General features: G+C 42.3%; 1 protein-coding gene across 1 annotated transcript in view; it reads right to left on the reverse strand.

The window, feature by feature from the left end:
- The window catches only part of LOC128645416 (collagen alpha-1(XI) chain-like), a 256,246-nt gene that overhangs the window by 12,190 nt on the left and 219,895 nt on the right, over window positions 1–24,161 (reverse strand). The window contains exons 22-23 of the mRNA XM_053698409.1: window positions 16,890–17,084; window positions 6,675–6,790 (exon numbers count right to left, since the gene is read on the reverse strand). Of these exons, the coding sequence (XP_053554384.1) occupies window positions 6,675–6,790; window positions 16,890–17,084 (311 nt within the window). The remainder of the gene's footprint in view (window positions 1–6,674; window positions 6,791–16,889; window positions 17,085–24,161) is intronic.

The raw sequence follows: 24,161 nt of genomic DNA on the forward strand, positions 1-24,161 counted from the left end.
AGGCACCGGAACAACAACTCCTAAAGAGGATAGATCCCAAATGCACCCTAGAAAGGCATCCCTCTTTTCTGGTCTGGTAGAGAGATTCGAGAGAATGAATCTGCTCCTTGGATGAGATTTAAAGCCTATCTTGTATCCCTGAGATACCACCTCCAGGACCCACAGATCCTGTACGTCCTTGAACTAGGCGTCTGAAAAAAAGAGACAGTCTGCCCCTTCACGATCCGATCCCGGATCGGGGGCCACCCCTTCATGCTGATTTGTTTTCGGCGGGCTTCCTATTCTGCTTGGATTTATTCCAGGACTGAGCTGGGTTCCAAGTACTCTTGGGTTGCTCGGGCTTGTAGGAGTATTGTTGTCATTGGGATTTGTCAGAATGAAAGGAACGAAAATGAGAAGATTGTCGTCCCTTAGAGTTGTTCTTCTTATCTTGTGGTAGGAAGGCACCCTTGCCTCCGGTAACCATAGAAATAATGGAGTCCAGGCCTGGACTAAATAAAATCTTTCTCTTGAAGGGAAGAGAAAGGAGTCTGGACATAGAAGTCATATCTGCAGACCAAGTCTTCAACCAGAGTGCCCGGCGGGCTAGGACCGCAAAGCCAGAGGCCTTTGCATTTAGGTGAATAATTTGCATGTTCGCATCATAGATAAAAGAATTAGCAATTCTCAGAGCTTTATTTCTGTCTTGAATATCCTCGAGGGAAGACTCCACTTCAATGAGTTCCGAAAAAAGAGTCGCACCAGTAGGTAGCTGCTCCGGCAACCGCAGCAACTGTAGCCGCTGGTGGAAACAAAAAACCCATATGTTGAAACATCTTTCTCAGAAAGGTTTCTATTTTCTTATCCATCGGCTCTCTGAATGAAGAACTATCCTCAAGAGGTATAGTAGAACGTTTAGCAAGCGTAGAGATAGCACCATCCACCTTAGGAATGGAGCACCACAAATCCAGTTAAGAGTCCGGGATCAGGAACAACTTTTTAAAAATAGACGAGAGGGAAAAGGAAGAACCAATTATTGCCCATTCGTTCTTAATAATGTTCACCATCTTAACCGCCACAGGAACTTTCCAGTCTTTGTAAACTCTGTCTAATTTAAGTATCATAGGTTCTTCAGGCAGCGCAGCCTCTGGAACCTCTAACGTAGACAAAACCTCCTTTAATAAAAAATGCAAGTGCTCAATTTTAAATCTAATGGATGGTTCCTCTGCAGTAGGAGGCTTAGACATTAAGGACTCCGACACAGAAAGTTCACCCTCTGAAGCTACAGAGGTTAACTCATCATCGGATAACTGGGACATTATAGCTAAATCTGATAAATATTTAGATGACTCTGGGTCAGGAGAGCTATGTTTAACTTTTCTCTTGCGTTCGTTAGAGCAAGGTAATGCACTGAGGGTTGCAGACACCACCGTTTGTAACTGCGCAGCAAAGTCCGCAGGAAGAAGGCCCCCTCCGGATGGAAGATTAGATGTGCTACAGGGAACTGAATGTGGAGTGAATAATGTAGCTAGGGTAGTAATATCATTGTGCGCCAAGTCCTGAGAGGTAGACGGCTCAGAGGGACTAAGAGCCTTAGCAGGCTTGTCTCCCTTCTTAGACTTTATAACAGTGTTAAAGGGACAGTATACACTCATTTTCATATAACTGCATGTAATAGAAACTACTATAAAGAATAAAATGCACAGATACTGATATAAAAATCCAGTATAAAACGGTTAAAAAACTTATTTAGAAGCTCTCAGTTTAGCTCTGTTGAAAAGGTAGCTGGAAAGCCCACTGCAAGTGGGAAATAAGACACTCCCCCCTCCCCCTTCTTTTGTATATGAAAAGACCCTTTACACAAACAGGAGCAAGCTGGAGTAGGTAGCTGACGGTATTCTCATAAAACTTTGGGCTTGGTTAGGAGTCTGAAAATCAGATCACTGTTATTAAAAAATAAGCAACACTATACATTTTTTAAAAAAAACAAAAAAACGTTATGGGCTATATAAATAGATCATCTACAAAACATTTATACAAAGAAATTTTTTTGTGTATAATGTCCCTTTAAGGCATGTGGAACATAATTGAGTGGGCGGGAAAACCACGGCCTCCTCACATTATAAACAGGTATGATTTAATACAGAAGGAGTACCTTCTAACATGCCAAAGTCCTCCATAGCTTAGGTTATACTCACAGAAGGACACAAATAAAAATGTTTTTTATTATAGAAAACTGCACCTTTACACTCCCAATAGCTGGGGCACTTACCACCTCTTAGACCCAGACAGTTAAAGGGCCACTGTAAGTAAATATTTTCTATGCCTGTTACTAACTAACTACCCCAAATACGCTTTTTATCAATAGCATTTCATTAACATATCTCTACCGTATATCAGAAATCTTGTCTGCAAATTTAATTGTTTTCCAAACCCACTCCGTGGGAATCCTTTGCTCTGTACCAATCCGTTTACAATACCTAGGTTTCTAAATGACGCTTTAAACACAAATTTATTGGTTTAAGTATTTTGAACATGCAGTGCTGAAAATAGTGGGCAGGATAACGTGACATCATCGGCGAATAAAAGATATAACTTTTAGAACGTTATGAAACTTCAATTTGGAGAAAATATAGGTCAGTAGGTTTTAATTAATGTTTATTAACTTTAATATGTTAGTTGTTTAGCTTAAAAATTATAACAGAAAGTAATCCTTTAACAGAAGAAACGCTCTCCTCCGATTCAAGTCTCAGCCGGAATGGAGGAAATGAACATAGTCACATGAAGTGCAAGACAGTACTTCTCCTGTTATTACAAGTACAGCAGGTAATAGGAGCTGTGCAACACTTTAAAAAACGAAAGTGAAACTTAAAAGTGAAACCTGTTTTTTTCCAGCCAAAAATACACAGTCTATCAGCCAGGAAAAAAATCACACAAAGCAGCATGTAAATAATTAATACACTTATTAATTAACCCCAACTGTTCAATAACCCCCCTTCAGAGGATATTAACCCTGGATCCTATCAAGGTATAAAGGAGCCACACTGTGACCCTGTTATAGCGTGTTATGTGTAAAAATTGAAACAATCTTACCTCCAGGATCCATGCTGTGGAACAGACCACAACTTCTCAAGTGTGACACTATAGCAGCGCTCCTGACATGGACTTGAGTGAGAAAAAGCAGGCAGTGAAACTCGTCAGCACTGATTGCTTAGGAGCTGTTAGCAGTAGTCTGTTTCACAGAAAAACTTTCCCTGCATCTCCAGACTCTAACTTTCATCAATACTCTCACTGAGAGGTTGACATGACTACTTAAAACTCCAGCCCTATTTCGAGGGGCTGATACCCTTTTTCAGGACTCTCCGAATCTTCTGCCACTTCTCTTCCACCTCCTAACGTGACGAAAGGCAAAGAATGACTGGGGTAATGAGGAAGTGGGAGGGATATTTAAGCCTTTGGCTGGGGTGTCTTTGCCTCCTCCTGGTGGCCAGGTGTTGTATTTCCTAACAGTAAGGAATGAAGCCATGGACTCTCCCTATTTTAGGAAGGAAAAAATAATTTTAGCGGTTTTAGCGCTTGAACGTAAGCACAAACTACCACTCCATTCGTAGTCTAGCCCTTATTTTGTATGCAGATCTTTTGCAATACAGTGCTCAGTTTTTTTTATAATTCAGAATTTGATTCCCCATAAATGTTTCATTATGCATAATAAAAAATAAAACTTTGTAATCAACTTTTATTATTTAATGTTGATCCCTTTTAAAAATGTTTGCTTGCTTAGCGAATTACATTTGTTACAAAGTAACGTAGATCTATGTGGCTGCTGTAGAAAAATAAAAAACACCTGTGAAAAAGATTTGATCAGTCTGGCAAAGCTGTAAGTGGCATAGGTAGGGTTGTCACCTTGGCCATGTTGTTCTGGACACTTATGAGTTACACATGCTGCAGGGTGTGCAGAGGGGAACATGAATTGCACCCCTGGATAGCACACAAATAGTGAACCTGGACATCAATATGCATGTTCCTTCCTGCAAACCCTGCAGCATGTTTAGCTCATAGGTGTCCAGGAAAACATGGCTAAGGTGGCAACCCTAGGCGTAGGGCCCAAATATCCTGGAAAAGATGTATGGGATTTGTAGTCCATGAAAGACTTAACGATACATGCACAGCTAATGACTGAATGCCTCTTATTGTAGAAACAACAAATCCTACAGCTGTTTCTATGGACCATGTATTGAAGATTCACTAGTAAAGGTCTTTTAACTAAGCAGCTAGAGGATTGTTGTTTCTACATTGGAAGTATTTGGTTTGGTCAGCCACCTCCGTGCTGCAAACACTCTAAGGAGTTTTTAAGTTTGAATGTCTTTTATGGCATGGGTGTAATACAAAATATATAACGTTAAGTCATCCTTGGTTTTTTTGTTTGTTGTTTTAGTTTTATAATTTTTTTAGCTTGATTTGCATTGTAATTTATATTGTGGTATTTAAAAGGCTGAAGTGCATCCAGCAAAGTAGAGAAGTCTGATTTACCATGTAACATTCTATACAGTGACTGCTTGATCAGTGCAGGAGCTGATTTATATCTGTACCTTAAAAGGGGCAGTCAAGTAAAAAAAAAAACTTTCATGATTTAAATAGGGCATGTAATTTTAAACAACTTTCCAATTTACTTTTATTACCAATTTTGCTTTGTTCTCTTTTAGCACTTGTACAAAAAACAACCATGCTAAATAGTTTCTAAATTTTGTCCTGAGTTTAGAAATACCCAATGTTTACATGTTCTTTGCTTTTTTTGCAAGTTATAGGGCAATAAGTACAAGTAGCACTTTGCTATTTCCAAACCATTTTTATTTCAAAATTAGCAATAGTTACATTGTAACACTGATATCTGTCAGGAATCTCTGAATAACCCTACACACACACACACACACATATATATATATATATATATATATATATATATATATATATATATATATATATATATATATATATATATATATATATATATTTAGTAGACAAATCAAAGTATTGATCTAGGCCCATTTTGGTATATTTCATTCCACCATTTCACTGCCAAATGCGATCAAATAAAAAAAATTGTTAACTTTTTTACTAACTTTTTCACAAACTTTAGGTTTCTTAGTGAAATTATTTACAAACAGTGTGTGCAATTATGTCACAAATGGTTGTAAATGCTTCTCTGGGATCCCCCTTGTTCAGAAATAGCAGACATATATGGCTTTGGCATTGCTTTTTAGTAATTAGAAGGCCGCTAAATGCCGCTGCGCACCACACTTGTATTATGCCCAGCAGTGAAGGGGTAAATTAGGTAGCTTGTAGGGTTAATTTTAGCTTTAGTGTAGTAAACAACCCAAAGTATTGATCTAGGCCTATTTTGGTATATTTCATACCACCATTTCACTGCCAAATGCGATCAAATAAAAAAAATCATAACTTTTTTACTAACGTTTTCACAAACTTTAGGTTTCTCACTGAAATGATTTACAAACAGCTTGTGCAATTATGGCACAATTGGTTGTAAATGCTTCTCTGGGATCTCCTTTGTTCAGAAATAGCAGACATAGCTTTTTGGTAATTAGAAGGCCGCTAAATGCTGCTGCGCACCACACTTGTATTATGCCAAGCAGTTAATGGGTTAATTAGGTAGCTTGTCCAGTTAATTTTAGCTTTAGTGTAGAGATTAGCCTCCCACCTGACACATCCTTCCCCCTGATCCCTCCCTGATGCCTCTATTCCCTCTCCCACCTCACAGTTGTCACCGCCATCTTAAGTACTGGCATAAAGTCTGCCAATATTAAAATAATATTGATTCTGCAGTGTTGGATCCCCATTTAGCCCTGAACCTCCCTGATCCCCCCCATACAGCTCACTAACCCTCTCCCCTCTACCTATTTGCCGCCATCTTGGGTACTGGCAGCTGTCTGCCAGTACCAAGTTTGCCCAAAACAAAATGTTTAATTGTTTTTTTATCAAATAAACAAATTTCTGTAGTGTAGCTGCCCCCCCTCAATACCCTCCCCCTCCCAGATCCTTTGCCCATCATTTATTCCCCCCTCCCTCTCCCTCCTTCCCATACATTTTGAAATGAACGATTGTAAATGTTGCATGGGTGCGCATGCACATGTGCGCCCCCCTGCATGCTCCTGTCCTCCGGAGTGCACATTCCTAATACAGAAACTGGATCTTGAGCAATGATGGGCCGCCCACCTGCCTCCCTGCTATGGCTCCCACCCACCAATGATCGGCACCATCGCTATTGGTGTAGAGAGGGCCACAGAGTGGCTCTCTCTGCATCAGTGTGTAAAAAAATTGTATTGCAGGATGCCTCGAGGCATCACTACAAAACCATGAAAGTGACTGGAAGCGATCAAGATCACTTCCCTCGCTTGAAACCAATGAGGACATACAGGGTACGTCCTTGGTCATTAAGTGACAGTTTTTGTAGGACGTACCCTGCACGTCCTTGGTCGTTAAGGGGTTAATTTTCAGAGATAGAATTAAGTGAGACAACAATAGAGTAAATTAAGAATGCTATAAACCTAATAAAAAAGGAAAGATAAACCATACATTTTGGATTGTGCTGAAAAAGTAAAACATACTTTTAAAGAGAAACTGAAAAAAAGCTTTAAGTGAGAGAAATAATCATGCAGTCCAGACTAAACCATACTCACCAAAGAGGGTCTGTCATTATGTTTCTTCCATTGAAGGAGTAAATTAGGGTGTCATAGTGATATGTGGAAGATGTAATATCCAGGAATGAATTCCAGCTGCTCATAATAATGTCGCCCTAAAAGACACATCAGAGAGAGAAGAGAAATGAAAGAGGGAGGTGTGAGTGAGAGAAGACAAAGAAAGAGGGAGGAGATGTGAGTTAGAGAAGACAAAAAGATAGAGGCAGGGAGAGGAAAGAGATGTGAGTTAGAGAAGATGAAAAGAGACAAGAAGAGAGAGGCAAGAGGGAGGAGGTGTGAGTGAGAGAAGATGAAGCGAGAGGAAAAAGGGAGGAGGTGTGAGTGGGAGAAGACAAAGAGAGAGGAAAGAGGGAGGAAGTGTGAGTGAGAGAAGTCAAAGAGAAAGGAATAGAGAGGAAAGAGGAGGGAGGTGTGAGTAAGAGAGGACGAAGAGAGAGGAAAGAGGGAGGAAGTGTGAGTGAGAGAAGACAAAGAGAGAGGAAAGAGGGAGGAAGTGTGAGTGAGAGAAGACAAAGAGAGAGGAAAGAGGGAGGAAGTGTGAGTGAGAGAAGACGAAGAGAGAGGAAGAGAGAGGAAAGAGGAAGGCAGTGTGAGTGAGAGAAGACGAAGAGAGAGGAAAGAGGAAAGAGATGTGAGTTAGAGAAGATGAAGAGAGAGGAAAGAGGGAGGAAGTGTGAGTGAGAGAAGACGAAGAGAGAGAAAAGAGGGAGGAAGTGTGAGTGAGAGAAGACGAAGATAGAAGAAAGAGGGAGGAGGTGTGAGTGAGAGAAGACAAAGATAGAAGAAAGAGGGAGGCGGTGTGTGTGAGAGAAGACGAAGAGAGAGGAAAGAGGGAGAAAGTGTGAGTGAGATAAGACAAAGAGAGAGGAAGAGAGAGGAAAGAGGGAGGTAATGTGAGTTAGAGAAGATGAAGAGAGACGTAAAGAGAGGAAAGAGGGAGGTAGTGTGAGTGAGAGAAGATGAAGAGAGAGGAAAGAAGGAGGAGGTGTGAGTTAGAGAAGACGAAGAGAGGAAAGGAGGAAGTGTGAGTGAGAGAAGATGAAGAAAGAGGGAGGAAGTGTGAGTGAGAGAAGAAGAAAGAGGAAAGATGGAGGAAGTGTGAGTGAGAAAGAAGACGAGGAGGAAAGAGGGAGGATTTGTTAGTGAGAGAAGACGAAGAAAGAGGAAGAGAGAGAGAGGAAAGAGGGAGGAGATGTGAGTTTGAGAAGATGAAGAGAGAGGAAGAGAGAGAGGATGTGTGAGTTAGAGAAGACAAAGAAAGAGGAAAGAGGGAGGACGTGTGAGTGAGAGAAGACAAAGATAGAGGAAAGAGGGAGGAACTGTGAGTGAGAAAAGATGAAGAGAGAGAAAAGAGGGAGGAAGTGTGAGTTAGAGAAGATGAAGAGGAAAGAGGGAGGGGAGGGAGTGAGAGAAGACAAAGAGAGAGGAAGAGAGAGGAAAGACGAAGGATATGTGAGTTAGAGAGGATGAAGAGAGAGGAAAGAGGGTAGAAGTGTGAGTGAGAGAAGACAAAGAAAGAGAAAAGAGGGAGGAAGTGTGAGTAAGAGAAGACAAAGAGAGAACAAAGAGGTAGGAGGTGTAAGTGAGAGAAGACGAAGAGAGAAGAAAGAGGTAGGAGGTGTGAGAGAAGATGAAGAGAGAGGAAAGAGGGAGGAAGTGTGAGTGAGAGAAGACAAAGAGAGAGAAAAGAGGGAGGAAGTGTGAGTGAGAGAAGACGAAGATAGAAGAAAGAGGGAGGAGGTGTGAGTGAGAGAAGACAAAGATAGAAGAAAGAGGGAGGCGGTGTGTGTGAGAGAAGACGAAGAGAGAGGAAAGAGGGAGAAAGTGTGAGTGAGATAAGACAAAGAGAGAGGAAGAGAGAGGAAAGAGGGAGGTAATGTGAGTTAGAGAAGATGAAGAGAGACGTAAAGAGAGGAAAGAGGGAGGTAGTGTGAGTGAGAGAAGATGAAGAGAGAGGAAAGAAGGAGGAGGTGTGAGTTAGAGAAGACGAAGAGAGAGGAAAGGAGGAAGTGTGAGTGAGAGAAGATGAAGAAAGAGGGAGGAAGTGTGAGTGAGAGAAGAAGAAAGAGGAAAGATGGAGGAAGTGTGAGTGAGAAAGAAGACAAGGAGGAAAGAGGGAGGATTTGTTAGTGAGAGAAGACGAAGAAAGAGGAAGAGAGAGAGAGGAAAGAGGGAGGAGATGTGAGTTTGAGAAGATGAAGAGAGAGGAAGAGAGAGAGGATGTGTGAGTTAGAGAAGACAAAGAAAGAGGAAAGAGGGAGGAAGTGTGAGTGAGAGAAGACAAAGATAGAGGAAAGAGGGAGGAACTGTGAGTGAGAAAAGATGAAGAGAGAGAAAAGAGGGAGGAAGTGTGAGTTAGAGAAGATGAAGAGGAAAGAGGGAGGGGAGGGAGTGAGAGAAGACAAAGAGAGAGGAAGAGAGAGGAAAGACGAAGGATATGTGAGTTAGAGAGGATGAAGAGAGAGGAAAGAGGGTAGAAGTGTGAGTGAGAGAAGACAAAGAAAGAGAAAAGAGGGAGGAAGTGTGAGTAAGAGAAGACAAAGAGAGAACAAAGAGGTAGGAGGTGTAAGTGAGAGAAGACGAAGAGAGAAGAAAGAGGTAGGAGGTGTGAGAGAAGATGAAGAGAGAGGAAAGAGGGAGGAAGTGTGAGTGAGAGAAGACAAAGAGAGGAAGAGAGAGGAAAAAAGGAGGGGATGTGAGTTAAAAAATACAAAGAGAGAGGAAGAGAGAGAGGAGGTGTGAGTTATAAAAGACGAAGAGAGAGGCAAAGAGAGGAAAGAGGGAGGAAGTGTGAGTTAGAGAAGACGAAGAGAGAGGAAAGAGGGAGGAAGTGTGAGTGAGAGAAGACAAAGAGAGAGGAAAGAGGAGGAGATGTGAGTGAGAGAAGACAAAGAGAGAGGAAGAGAGAGAGGAGGTGTGAGTTATTAAAGACAAAGAGAGAGGAAAAGAGAGGAAAGAGGGAGGAAGTGTAAGTTAGAGAAGACGAAGAGAGAGGAAAGAGGGAGGAAGTGATCCCATCCTGCGCGGAGCGTCCTCTTCATACGGTCGCCGCCGTACACTGAAGTTGAATGCAAGGTAGCATTTCAAAATGGCGTCCCTTGCATTCCTATTGGCTGATTTGATGAAGAGAGGGGAAGAGAGAGGAAAGAGGGAGGAGTTGTGAGTTAGAGAAGACAAAGAGAGAGGAAAGATGGAGGAATTGTGAGTGAGAGAAGATGAAGAGAGAGGAAAGAGGGAGGAAGTGTGAGTGAGAGGAGGTGTGAGTGAGAGAAGATGAAGAGATAGGAAAGAGGGAGGAAGTGTGAGTGAGAGAAGACGAAGAGAGAGGAAGTGTGAGTGAGAAAAGACAAAGAGAGTGGAAGGGAGAAGAAAGAGGGATGCAGTGTGAGTGAGAGAAGATGAAGAGAGAGGAAAGAGGGAGAAACTGTGAGTGAGAGAAGACAAAGCGAGAGAGAAAAGAGGGAGGAAGTGTGAGTGAGAGAAGACGAAGAGAGAGGAAAGAGGGAGGAAGTGTGAGAATAGAAGAAGAGAGGAAAGAGGGAGGGGATGTTTGTTAGAGAAGATGAAGAGAGAGGAAAGAGGGAGGAGGTGTGATTGATAGAAGACGAAGAGAGAGGAAATATAGAGGAAGTGTGAGTGAGAGAAGACAAAGAGAGTGGAAGGGAAAAGAAAGAGGGAGGCAAAGTGAGTAAGAGAAGATGAAGAGAGAGGAAAGAGGGAGGAACTGTGAGTGAGAGAAGAAAAGAAAGAGGAAAGAGGGAGGAAGTGTGAGTGAGAGAAGATGAAGAGAGAGGAAAGAGGGAGGAAGTGTAAGAATAGAAGAAGAGAGAGGAAAAAGGGAGAGGATGTGAGAAAAAAGAGGGAGGCAGTGTGAGTGAGAGAAGATGAAGAGAGAGGAATGAAGGAGGAAATGTGAGTGAGAGAAGACAAAGAGAGTGGAAGGGAGAAGGAAGAGGGAGGCAAAGTGAGTGAGAGAAGATGAAGAGAGAGGAAAGAGGGAGGAAGTGTGAGTGAGAGAAGACAAAGAGAGAGGAAAGAAGGAGGAAGTGTGAGTGAGAGAAGATGAAGAGAGAGGAAAGAGGGAGGAAGTGTTAGAATAGAAGAAGAGAGAGGAAAAAGGGAGGGGATGTGAATTAGAGAAGATGAAGAGAGAGGAAAGAGGGAGGAGGTGTGAGTTATAGAAGATGAAGAGAGAGGAAGAGAGGAATTAAGGAGGAAGTGTGAGTGAGAGAAGACGAAGAGAGTGAAAAGAGGGAGGAAGTGTAAGTGAGAGAAGATGGAGAGAGAGGAAAGAGGGAGGAAGTGCGAGAAAAGAAGAAGAGAGATGAAAGAGGGAGGAGGTGTGAGTTATAGAAGATGAAGAGATAGGAAGTGAGGAATTAAGGAGGAAGTGTGAGTGAGAGAAGACGAAGAGAGAGGAAAGAGAGAGGAAGTGTGAGTGAGAGAAGACAAAGAGAGAGGAAAGAGGGAGGAAGTGTGAGTGAAAGAAGACGAAGAGAGAGGAAAGAGAGAGGAAGTATGAGAAAAGAAGAAGAGAGATGACAGCGCTACACTGAAAGAGGGAGGAAGTGTGAGTGAGGGAAGACAAAAAGGAAAGAGGGAGGAGGTTTGAATGAGAGAAGATGAAGAGAGAGGAAGAGAGGAAAGAGGGAGGAGATGTGAGTTATAGAAGATGAAGAGAGAGGAAAGAGGAAGGAGGTGTGAGTTATAGAAGATGAAGAGAGAGGAAGTAAGGAGGAAGTGTGAGTGAGAGAAGACGAAGAGAGTGAAAAGAGGTAGGAAGTGTAAGTGAGAGAAGAAGAAGAGAGAGGAAAGAGGGAGGAAGTGTGAGAAAAGAAGAAGAGAGATGAAAGAGTGAGGAGGTGTGAGTTATAGAAGATGAACGGATAGGAAGAGAGGAATTAAGGAGGAAGTGTGAGTGAGAGAAGACGAAGAGAGAGGAAAGAGGGAGAAAGTGTGAGTGAGAAAAGACAAAGAGAGAGGAAAGAGGGAGGAAGTGTAAGAATAGAAGAAGAGAGAGGAATGAGGGAGGAAATGTGAGTGAGAGAAGACAAAGAGAGTGGAAGGGAGAAGGAAGAGGGAGGCAAAGTGAGTGAGAGAAGATGAAGAGAGAGGAAAGAGGGAGGAAGTGTGAGTGAGAGAAGACGAAGAGAGTGAAAAGAGGGAGGAAGTGTAAGTGCGAGAAGACGGAGAGAGAGGAAAGAGGGAGGAAGTGTGAGAAAAGAAGAAGAGAGATGAAAGAGGGAGGAGGTGTGAGTTATAGAAGATGAAGAGATAGGAAGTGAGGAATTAAGGAGGAAGTGTGAGTGAGAGAAGACGAAGAGAGAGGAAAGAGAGAGGAAGTGTGAGTGAGAGAAGACAAAGAGAGAGGAAAGATGGAGGAAGTGTGAGTGAAAGAAGACGAAGAGAGAGGAAAGAGAGAGGAAGTGTGAGAAAAGAAGAAGAGAGAGGAAAGAGGGAGGAAGTGTGAGTGAGGGAAGACAAAAAGGAAAGAGGGAGGAGGTTTGAATGAGAGAAGATGAAGAGAGAGGAAGAGAGGAAAGAGGGAGGAGATGTGAGTTATAGAAGATGAAGAGAGAGGAAAGAGGAAGGAGGTGTGAGTTATAGAAGATGAAGAGAGAGGAAGAGAGGAAGTAAGGAGGAAGTGTGAATGAGAGAAGATGAAGAGAGTGAAAAGAGGTAGGAAGTGTAAGTGAGAGAAGAAGAAGAGAGAGGAAAGAGGGAGGAAGTGTGAGAAAAGAAGAAGAGAGATGAAAGAGTGAGGAGGTGTGAGTTATAGAAGATGAACGGATAGGAAGAGAGGAATTAAGGAGGAAGTGTGAGAGAGAGAAGACGAAGAGAGAGGAAAGAGGGAGGAAGTGTGAGTGAGAAAAGACAAAGAGAGAGGAAAGAGGGAGGAAGTGTGAGTGAAAGAAGACGAAGAGAGAGGTAAAAGGGAGAAAGTGTCAGAAAAGAAGAAGAGAGAGGAAAGAGGGAGGAAGTGTGAGTGAGGAAAGATGAAGAGGAAAGAGGGAGGAAGTTTGAATGAGAGAAGATGAAGAGAGAGGAAGAGAGAAAAGAGGGAGGAGATGTGAGTTAGAGAAGATGAAGAGAGAGGAAAGAGGGAGGAGGTGTTAGTTAGAGAAGACAAAGAGAGAGGAAGAAGAAGGAAAGAGGGAGGAGGTGTGAGTTAGAGAAGAGGAAGAGAGAGGAAGAGACTAGATATGTGCAATTCGTTTTGGATCGATTCGGAAATTCGGAAAATTCTGCAAATTCAGAGATTCGGATCGAACCAAATTTCTGAATTAAAATACTGCTGAATTTACTGAATAAATCCGAATTAGTTCGGATTTATTCTGTAAATTCGGATGGCCATGGATTACACTAGTATTGTACAGTATATTAGGTTATATCACTCTGCTATGGGTTACACCTAATATACAGTACATAATACTAGTCTAATCCCACCTAACACTTACCGAAATTCTGAATTTCCGAACCGAACCGAATCCAGCCGAATTTCTTTGAATCCAAATGAATCCGAAACGAATCGATTCAAAATTTTCCGAATTCGAATCGATCCGAACCGAAATTCGAAAAATTCCGAATCGATCCGAACCGAACCAAATTTTTTCGCCATGCACATATCTAGAAGAGACAGACACACAGACAAACAATCAGAGGGAAACAGGCGTTGACTTAACAAATAAGAGAAAAGAGGTGTTTGTGGAGGGAATGAAAATAAAGATGGAAATAGTAAGATAGAGATGGAAGATGAAAGACATAAGGAAGAAAGTAGAAAAGGAGCGATAGATTAAGCATTGAAGAGGTCAAGGGAGAAGAGAAGAAATGGGAAAAAGAGGTGGAGAGAAATTAAGAGGAAAAGAAAAAGGGACGGGGAAAAAAGAGAAAGAGAGGGGTATTTTCCTTTTAACCTTTACACCAGTGTTTTCATGAAAAACAAAACAAAAGAAAACAAAAAACAAAACAATTTATAGTGTTTCAAATAAAATAGTTTTTTAAATGTTGAGACTATGAGGCCCATTTATCAAGCCCCGTACAGAGCTTGAGGGCCCGTGTTTCTGGTGAGTCTTCAGACTCACCAGAAACACAAGTTATGGAGCAGCGGTCTAAAGACCGCTGCTCCATAACCCTGTCCGCCTGCTCTGATGAGGCGGACAGGAATCGCTTGGCCGCGAGTCTGCAGGGGGCGGCGTTGCACCAGCAGCTCACAAGAGCTGCTGGTGCAATGCTGAATGCAGAGAGCGTATTGCTCTCCGCATTCAGCGATGTCTGTCAGACCTGATCCGCACTGTCGGATCAGGTCTGACAGACATATGATAAATAGGCCTCTATAACTTCTTTAAAGGCATACTATTTGCCATGGAGTTCAACAGCTGAGTTGTATGCCTGCCAGGTAATTATATGTGAGATATTATTTCTGGCACGTGGTAATTAATAATGGTCAGACAGACATTAATCTCTCTTACCTAGAGTACGAGTTTTGCTCTAAACCGGGTGTGAAACAAAAGCGTTATTTCACCCTCTATTGCGCTGCCATTATGAGCTACTGAAAAGCCTCCTTGTGCGTGCGATATGGTGGCGTTAAGCTCCATACCACACAAAAGCCAAGGGCTTCTTTGACGTGCTTGTGCACTCTTTTCCCCATAGACATCAATTGGAAGAGAGTGTTAGAAAAAAAACTAACACCTATAGTGCGGAATAAAAAATCTACGTAACGCAACCCCATTGATGTCTATGGGCATGTCTATAAACCCAAAGTCTAAATACCCCTAATCTACCGTCCCCGACATCGCCAACACCTAAATAAAGTTATTAACCCCTAATCTGCCGCCCTTGACATCGCCGACGCTAAATAAAGTTATTAACCCCTATTCCACTTAAAAGGGCATTTATCTCTTTTTCAAATTACCCAAACCCTAATCTAAAAAAAAAACACCCCAAAAAAAACTAACACTAACCCCAGAAGATCTACTCACGGTTTCTGAAGTCCGGACATCCAGGCGGCGAGAAGTCTTCATCCAGGGGACTAGGTCTTCATCCAGGCGGCGAGGTCTTCATCTATCCCGGGGACATCTTTTATCTTCATCCCGGCGCCGCGGAGCCATCCTGGAAGCTGATCCCATCCTGCGCGGAGCGTCCTCTTCATACGGTCGCCGCCGTACACTGAAGTTGAATGCAAGGTAGCATTTCAAAATGGCGTCCCTTGCATTCCTATTGGCTGATTTGATTCTTCAAATTCAAATCAGCCAATAGGATGAGAGCTACTGAAATCCTATTTGCTGTTCAAATTAGCCAATATTATTTCAGTATTTCTCATCCTATTGGCTGTTTTGAAAAGCCAATAGGATTTCAGAAGCTCTCATCCTATTGGCTGAGATTTGAATTTGAAGAATAAAATCAGCCAATAGGAATGTAAAGGACGCCATTTTGAAACAACTACCTTGCATTAAACTTCAGTGTATGGCGGCGAACGTATGAAGAGGCTGCTCCGCGCAGGATGGGATCAGCTTCCAGGATGGCTCCACTCCGCGCCGCCGGGATGGATGAAGATCTCGCCGCCTGGATAAAGACCTCTCTGCCTGGATGGAGATGGATGTCCAGACTTCAGAAACCGTGAGTAGATCTTCTGGGGTTAGAGTTTCATTTTTTGGGGTTTTTTTTTTTAGATTAGGGATGGGCAATTTGAAAAAGAGCTAAATGCCCTTTTAAGGGCAATGCCCATACAAATGCCCCTTTAGGGGCAATAGGTAGCTTAGGTTTTTTTTAGACTTAGTTTTTTTTTATTTTGGGGGTTGTTTGGGTGGTGGATTTTACTGTTGGGGGACTTTGTAATTTTTATACAGGTAAAAGAGCTGATTTCTTTAGGGCGATGCCATACAAAAGCTCATTTTAAGGGCTAGTGGTAGTTTATTGTAGGTTAGGGGGTGTTTTTATTTAGGTTTTTTTTTATTTTTATAAGGCTATTAGATTAGGTGTAACTGTTTTTATTTTTGATAATTTCGTTTATTTTTTGTAATCTTAGTGTTTTTTATTTTTTGTGATTTTAGTGTTTATTATTTTTGGTAAAAAAAATTCGTAGGATTAGTTTTTTTTTAGTTGTAATTTAGATTTTTAAATTTTTTTCACAGTTTTTTTTAATTTATTAGAATAGTAAAGTTAGGTTAATTTATAGTTTAATGTTAGGTTTATTTTTATTTCTAAGGTAAGTTTTTATTTATTTTATAGAGTTATATTGTAATTTTAATTTAAAGTTAGGTGTTAGGTTTATGGGTTAGTAGTTGAATTTAGTGTTTTGCAATGTGGGAGGCCGTAGGTTTAGAGGTTAATAACTTTATTTAGTGGCGGCGATGTCAGAGAGTGGCGGAATAGGGGTTAATAGCTTTTATTAGTGGCAGCGATGTCGGGGGCGGCAGATTAGTGGTTAATAACTTTATTATAGTGGCGGCGATGTCGGGGAGTGGTGGAATAGAGGTTAATAGGTTTATTTAATAGCCGAGATGTTTGCGGAAGATTAGGGATTAATAAGTTTAATATAGTGTTTGCGATGCGGGGGGGGGGGGGGGCTCTGTTTAGAGGTTAATAGGTATTTTATTGGTGTAAGTGTATTTTGTAACAGTTTAGTTATGAGCTCCGTGAAACATTTTTGTTACACAAAATCCATAACTACTGGTCTCAGATGGCGGTATGGATCGTTTCAGTATAGGCTGTAATGCAAGCATTATAGCCTCACCGCACAACCTGTAGTAATTGACGTTTATTGACGGGATTGCCGTTGCTTTACAGGCTAAAATGCTTGCGGTATAACTATACCGACACAACTCCCAATAGCTGCGTTACTATGCGTCACAAATATTTTTGCAAACGCATAGTATAGATGTCTTTATTAATTCCTGACTACAACTTTTTGTTCCACCCCACATCCTGCTTGCTGCACATAATGTTTTCAGAAATATTAGATTAAGAACTGCATTATTCTACGTAATAATGTATAACATTTACATACAGTAATAGTAGGTTTGTCCATAATAAGTATATCAAATTAGATTGTATAACTAAGTCATCAAAAGTCTAGATAGTGGATATGTATAAATATATCTCAGTAAAGACTGAAATTAGCTGTTTACATGCTCCACCGCCTGTGAAGTAGATATGTGTATTCCCTATATTGCTACAGAAACAAAAAGTGCTTACCCTTATGTTTATTATTGGAAGACCTCTGTCTGTTCTTTTTACTATTGAGGACAATGATTGGGTGGAGGAGGACAGCACAGCTCTAAATGTCCCATAAAGTGACATTTCCTGAGCTTGACGGTGGCACTGAAGATCTGCACCCCGGATCCCACTCATATCTCCAGAGAGAGGGACATTGAGAGCCACCAAACGGAGCTATGGGACAGAAACAGGATGGTCATTTAAAGAGAGAGTGGGACAAGAGACATCCATCATATACTGTAATGCAGTAAGAATAGCAGGAAAGTCATACAAGCTCTGAAATAAGAACATGAAAAGTCAGTCAGTAGTGGCAACTGAATGATCCAGCTATGAGACATCAGCTGCGTATTGACTCAGTGGCTGTATCAGCTTGGGACCAGCAGTTCTATGTGGCATCTGAGGGAGTAATTCAACTATGTAATTAACACATTTGCAGGAGTTAAACACATTGACCTGGAGGGTTGCTAGTGGTAAAATTACTTGATCTAACAAATTAGAGCGTGCATTTTTTGCACTGCAATGCCCCTTTAAATTGTTTATAGGTAACTCCTTTACTTTAACATTTGAAGTAGCTGGTTTTGTCTCTTGAAATCACAACCTATACAGAATATGTCAATATTGGCTATAGAAAAGCTATAGAAATGAAGAGATTCGCTGTCATACAAGGTACTTTATTAGAAATTCCACTTAGATAAAAGGCATTGATAGCAGGAACGATCACTCAAAACACAGGGATGCATAGGAGAACAGTCTGACATGTTTCAGCATTCGCTGCCATAATCATAAACTAGAAATCACAACCTAAACTGAAAATGTCTATATTGGCTATAGCAAAGCTATGTAAACAAAAGGCAGCAGCAAAAATCAATTGTTTAGTGGTAGGTGGGTGATAGAGAGAACACAGCACATTCGAAAGGCTGTTGCATGAGCTTTAAATACTGTACAAAAAACTATTATCAACTGCCTGAGAACACTGTCCCTTTAAAAAGTAAAATACTAAGGGCTAGATTACTAGTGGAGCGAAAATTAACGCTCCCGCTTGAGTGGTTATTGCGCTAGAAGTAAGATTTTTGTGCTTGTCTGGTTGCGCTCGTATTATGAGTTAAAAGTAAACTGTTTTTGCTCTCGCACTAACCCGACGAGCGCAAAAATCCAAAGTTAAAATATTGCATGTGCTTTCACGTATTCCCCCGTAGAAGTCAATGGAGGAAAATAACTGGAAAAAAACCTAACACTCAACTCTCACACAAATCCGATCACATATTCTCATTTGCGCTGACATGAAAATATGAATATTTCACATTCCAATGTTCTACACATAAATATATATTTCTACTTATATCTGATGTGTTTTTTTGGTACAATATATATATATATATTTATTGGATGTAGCGCTCATATTATAAGTTGAAAGTAAAAGCGATCGATTGAAAGAATAGAAGTTAACGTGCGTCGGGATAGCGCATCCTCAGAGCTCTGGTTAACTGTTAACTGTTTCCCGAAACAAAGTGTTCCAAAACAAATCAAAAATATATTACTAACTATAGTTACACTCATAATAACACTATCTATTAAAAATGATTGAAAAAATTGCACAAAAACATAAATTATGCTTACCTGATAATTTTCTTTTCTTCTGACGGGAGAGTCCACAACTGCATTCATTACTTTTGGGAATTCAGAACCTGGCCACCAGGAGGAGGCATATACACCCCAGCCAAATGCTTAAATACCTACCCCACTTTCCTCATCCCCCAGTCATTCTGCCAAGGGAACAAGGAACAGTAGGAGAAATATCAGGTGAAAAAAAGGTGTCAGAAGAATAAAAAACTAAAACACGGCCGCCCCACACAAAAACGTGGGCGGGGAGCTGTGGACTCTCCCTGTCAGAAGAAAAGAAAATTATCAGGTAAGCATAATTTATGTTTTTCTTCTTAAATGGGAAGAGTCCAGAGCTGCATTCATTACTTTTGGGAAAACAATACCCAAGGACACAATGCAAAAAAGGGCAGGTAGACGAGGCGGCCCATTCGAAGGGCACCACATCCTGAAATTACCCGAACCAGACAAAAAACTGCTGTACAGAACAGAAGGACAAAAACTTAAAGGACTAAGTAACTGCCCATCAGTTAAATCCAGCAAGGCCCAGATAGAGACCGCTCAAAAACATTAGAGCACAAAGCCCCCAAAGAGACAAGTCCTGCAAGCTCCAAGCCCGAAAAATTTCCACACATTCCCAGAAGGGAATAAGAAATGGAAAGACTCAACAAGAGATCCAAAAGCTCAGCAACTAGGAAAAAATAAACCCCAGCAAAAGTCAAGCGCAACCCAAGGTTGCAACAAGACAAAAAATGCATAGAGAAAGAACTCCAACGACCGAACAGAAGGAAGGGAGGGTTAAAACACCTATCCCTATCTGAATGGAAGTCCAAAGGACCCTGAAATGTCCCAAAGAAAGCCCAGAGGGACAAGGCAGATCCCATACCTCACACAAAGTGCAGACTGCACTCATGAAAGAGCGATCAAGGAATAAACAGTCACTACCCAGAACTGTCTAAAATTAGCACCATAAGAACTTATCGTGCTCCAGATGAAGCCCCCGGCTCCAATGCTGCGACACCAGCCACAAAACTAGCCTATCAAGCTAGGAACTGCACTAGGAACTCCCACAGAGGAAGCCTTCCAAGAAATTCAGGAACCCACTACCTCCCAAGCAAAAAGAGGGAAAGCAGGAAAGCATCCAAAACCCAGCAGAGAACAGCCCCTGCTGAGTAAGAAACTCTGCTAAACTCCAACTCCAGATCACAGGATCTGGAGAAGAAACGCTGTTGAGGCTCAAGCGAGCCAACAGACTTTAGACCATTGAAAGGTTAACCAGCACCAGCAGCTGGATTTAAATCAACAACCCTTGGATTGCAAAGCCACAAAGCCAAACCTTAGACTACATGGGCTGCTTGGACCCAGCACCAAACGACTGGCATGTCCGAAGGTAGGGAAATAAATAATTCCCCAGACCACCCAGATCTCCAAAAAGGAAGAAAGAAGGACTAAACGGTATCAAAGGGTAGGCAAACCCTGACCATATTTACAAGACTGGCATGCAAAACTACTAAGCCAGAACAAAACATAGTACAATCTCGGGGTCCAGAACCCAGACCCAGATCCCTTCCCTACCAGAAGGTACACTCCCAGATAAAGGGGAGATCCCACTGAAACAACAGTGTTAGTACGATACCAGAATCCGCCCCTACATCATGCGCACAAGGCAGAGGGAATCCCCCTCAGCATCAGGCGGATACTGAGGCATACCCCAATCCCCCTAAGGGGAGGGGAATGCAAAATACAACTGCTCACCCACCCACAGGCACGGAGCGTGCGTCAAACAGATGGTAAAAACAAAACTGACTGAAAAGCCACCATCCGGCTGCAACAGCCAGCCCAGTAGACAAACAAACAGCAGCGAGCCCACCTCTAGAGTGAAAGTAGCTGTAATAAGAGATCAAACTTCCGCTTGCTAGGTAGCTAAACTAACCATCAGTCCACTTTCAAGTCTCCGATAAGAGAAGACACAACACCTCAAGGAGCAAGCGGATATCTCACAACCATAAGCACTGAATCACTCAGGACCCAACTTGGAGGACCGGTCAGATATCCTAGACCATGTCCATAAAAACCGTGCACCCAGAAACCGGAGCCTGCCACAAACAAGGAACACATGAGGAACCCTAAGAATACCTCATATGAAGAACACTAGGAGATGCAATAGCAGCCACATCCAAAAGTCCTGGGACACTGGACATTCACTAAGCATCCCAGAGACAGAGAATATAACTCCTCAAGATTTGAGGGATAAACCCCCCAAAATTAACATCTAAGAAGCTGACAAGAAATAGAGCACCTGGCAACAGAGTCTGCAATATAGTTTCCAAACGATGCATCAGGATCAACCTCTCGGAAACCCCCCTAGACCAAGGAAAAAAATGACGAACGAGCAACGATATCCCAGGAAACGACATATCAAACTGACATGTCGTAAGAAGGGTAGCTCCAGGTCAAAGAGAGACCAACGCATTCTCCAGAGCCCCCAAAAACATAAGACAAGAAGCAGCATGATTAAGAAAAGAGGCTGACAATGCCCAAACGTCCAGAACCGATAACCCAACAACTATCCCCAGAAGGGAAAAATAAAGCCTAAGTCACCTCGACCCCTTAAGGAAGAGGTGCCGAGGTCAAAAATCTCAAAAAAAGAGACAGGTCAAAAAGAATACGATAGGTGAGATAAAAAACCGTCCCAACCTGGTACCCCCAGAAGTTTAAAGAGTCATCTAAATCTCAAGTCCAATTTAGAATGTAGCTTCTAGCTCTGAGGTCAAAGAACCTTCGGAAACCCTTCTTAGCAGGATATGCTTCTGGAACCCCACCAACAATCAGGAACAGGACCAAGAGGACTGAGTACAAATCCCTTGATGCCCCACCCAAAAGAAGAAACGAGAACCAACCTGACGTCAGTAAACAAAAAGGCCCCCTCTCTTAGCCCAGTCAAGGGCAGATTTCTCAAAATCAAAAATAATTAAACTCTCATGGTTTCCCCTCCACAGAAATCCCTATTCAAAGGGAAGATTCATTCTGAAGGAGGAACAACAGCATAACGAAATCCTCATCTGAGAGAACAACTCCCCACTCAACCAGGTCAGCCAGATACACCAGCACCACATGGATGGTATAGACCTTAAGGAACAGAAAACCAGCACCAGATCAGGACCAGCCTGCTACAGAGGGCACTAAGAACGGAACCAGGTCACAGAAAAATCCAAATCCCAGAAGGGATCGACAAAGGATCTATAGAACTTATGTAACTAACACCTTAACATGCAACTTCCGTAAAAGTGTCCAAGCGGCCACAAAATCGCTAGTATCAAATTCCATAGAAGAAATGTTTCCCAAGAGGGAAACTAAAACAAACATGAGCTTCCAAAAAAACCCAAATACATCCTAACTGGATCAACGAAAAAGAGGGCAACACTCACAGGTGAACGCCCGAGAAAATTGGGTACACTAACAGGACTAGCCAATCAGAGACCCCACTCTTCCAAAGCTCAGAACTGGAATAAGATACCCCAAAGAAAAAGGAAAATTGGAGACGACAAGGAGATTAGGTTCATCCCCCCATGTCTAACCCAGCTAGATGTCCAGGAAGGAAGACCAAGGACCCCTGAACCCAGCAGGACTTAGGTCCTCCAGCACTGCCAAAACATGCTGCAACAGAACACAAAGGAATGCCAGTCTATAACAAAAGGCAAAACTTACCTCCGCCGGACGAACTGATGACCCTGACCCGAGGATTGGGCCCCTGAAGCCTCAGAGGACACCGCTTCCCCAGAGGGCTGATCCGACCCAGACGATCCCCCACCTGGCGAGCCCTGGTTAACTGAACACAGACATGATATCACTAACATCTGCCTCCCTGGAAGATATGAATGCGGCAATGCTAAAGAAATGGCCATGTGGAACCGTGCCGTAACCTCTGGAGGAAACAAACCACCTTCTGAAGAAGGGGTAATGGCATTAGGGACACCTGCTTGCATAGCCAAAGAAGGTTCTAGGGTACTCGCCCCATGGGATATGGGGTCCCAAGGGGCGGATGGCTCAGAGGACTCCAAATTCCCTGTTTTGGGAGAAAAGAGCACTCTAAAGCGGCATGCGAAACATAACTGATGGGCATCGATTACCCGGGCCATTTCATACTCTTCGCAAGAAGTAGAATCTGAATCAGAGACATCCATCTCCAAAAAGTCAGAATCCTCCATAACTAGAATAGCAATTATGGATAGGAAAAAAGAATAAAAATGGCACCTTACACCTCCAATGGCTGGGTGTCAGGGTGCCAGGAATCAGACTGAGATGAGAAGTGCAAAAATAATCACACCTTTATTAATAGCAAAAAATAATAAAAAGTCCACAAGTCAAATAACAAGCCAGGAGTCAAAACCAGAGCTGGTAGTCAGACGAGCCGAGTCAGGAGCCAAAGCGAATAATCAGACGAGCCGGAATCAGGAACAAGGAAAACAGCAGAGTCAGGAACAAGCCAGGGATCAGGAACCAGGAAGGACGTCAGGCAGCCAGGTAATACACAGGAACTCTCACAAACAGGTCTAAGACCACGCAAAGGCGAAGCATGCTGAACAGAGGCCCTTTAAATAATAAGTGATGACATCACAATTCTGAGACTGCATCCTGTCTCACGTGGATGATGCAGACCAGTCTGGCCATAAAAGGAAGTACAGGAAGTGAGCAGCATCCCCCACAATGCACCAAGTCAGGAAGAAAGGTGAGTAAAATGGCTGCCAGCAGCACATGGCAAACACAACAGGGAAAAACCCTGACACTGGGGCACTTACTACCTCCTATGACCCAGACAACTAGCGAACAGACTCTCTCCGTCACCGCGCAGTCAGGAATACGGAAATGGAGACTAGAAACGTGACCACGCCTCGTCACAAGGTACACCGTGCAGACCAAAGAAAAACACGGCAAAGCCACAAGGGCCACGCAGCCTGACAAAAAAGTCTGTTATGTTCCGATATAGCCTTGAGCCCAATTATCACTACACATAACAAATCACATAACAAACATAATTAAAGTCCTCCCCGTTCAGTAATCCCCCGCAGGAGATATCAACCCTCGATTCCATAAGATAAAGGAGTCCCATTGAGACCTTGACTTCTTTGTTTACATTACATTTCACATTTTTCTAAGTAAAATGAAACAATCTTACCGGAATCTATGCCATGGAACAGGAACACGGCCCTTCAAGTGTGACAGATAGTAGCCTCGCTTCTGACATGGACTTGAGTGAATAAAGGTAACAAATAAAATGGATACTCAGTTCACACTGTAAACACAGCGATAGTAAGAATCATAGAGGCGCCACCCAAGCCTAATTGATGATTCAGGTATTCCCACCAAAGGGCAGCTCTTTACAGGAATGAAAAATCTGGATAATAAAGGATGATACAAAAAGGAGGAGGCGCTCCAATGATGTTGCTTGAGGAAGCAAGAGTTCCTTGCGAAACGCGTTCAGCTTGTTTTTAATGTGCTATTTTGCACATTTTAATAAAATTTGTATTTTACACTTTTAAACCTTGAAGTGGTTTATATTGGGATCCTGTTGGGTGTTGACTGGCACTGTTGGTTCCTTGGACATCACTGTTCAATTTGAGAGCCAGCTGGGAAGCTCCTAATCTCCCAGAC

Source organism: Bombina bombina, chromosome 1 (genome assembly GCF_027579735.1).
Source record: "Bombina bombina isolate aBomBom1 chromosome 1, aBomBom1.pri, whole genome shotgun sequence".
Classification (NCBI taxonomy): Eukaryota; Metazoa; Chordata; class Amphibia; order Anura; family Bombinatoridae; genus Bombina; species Bombina bombina.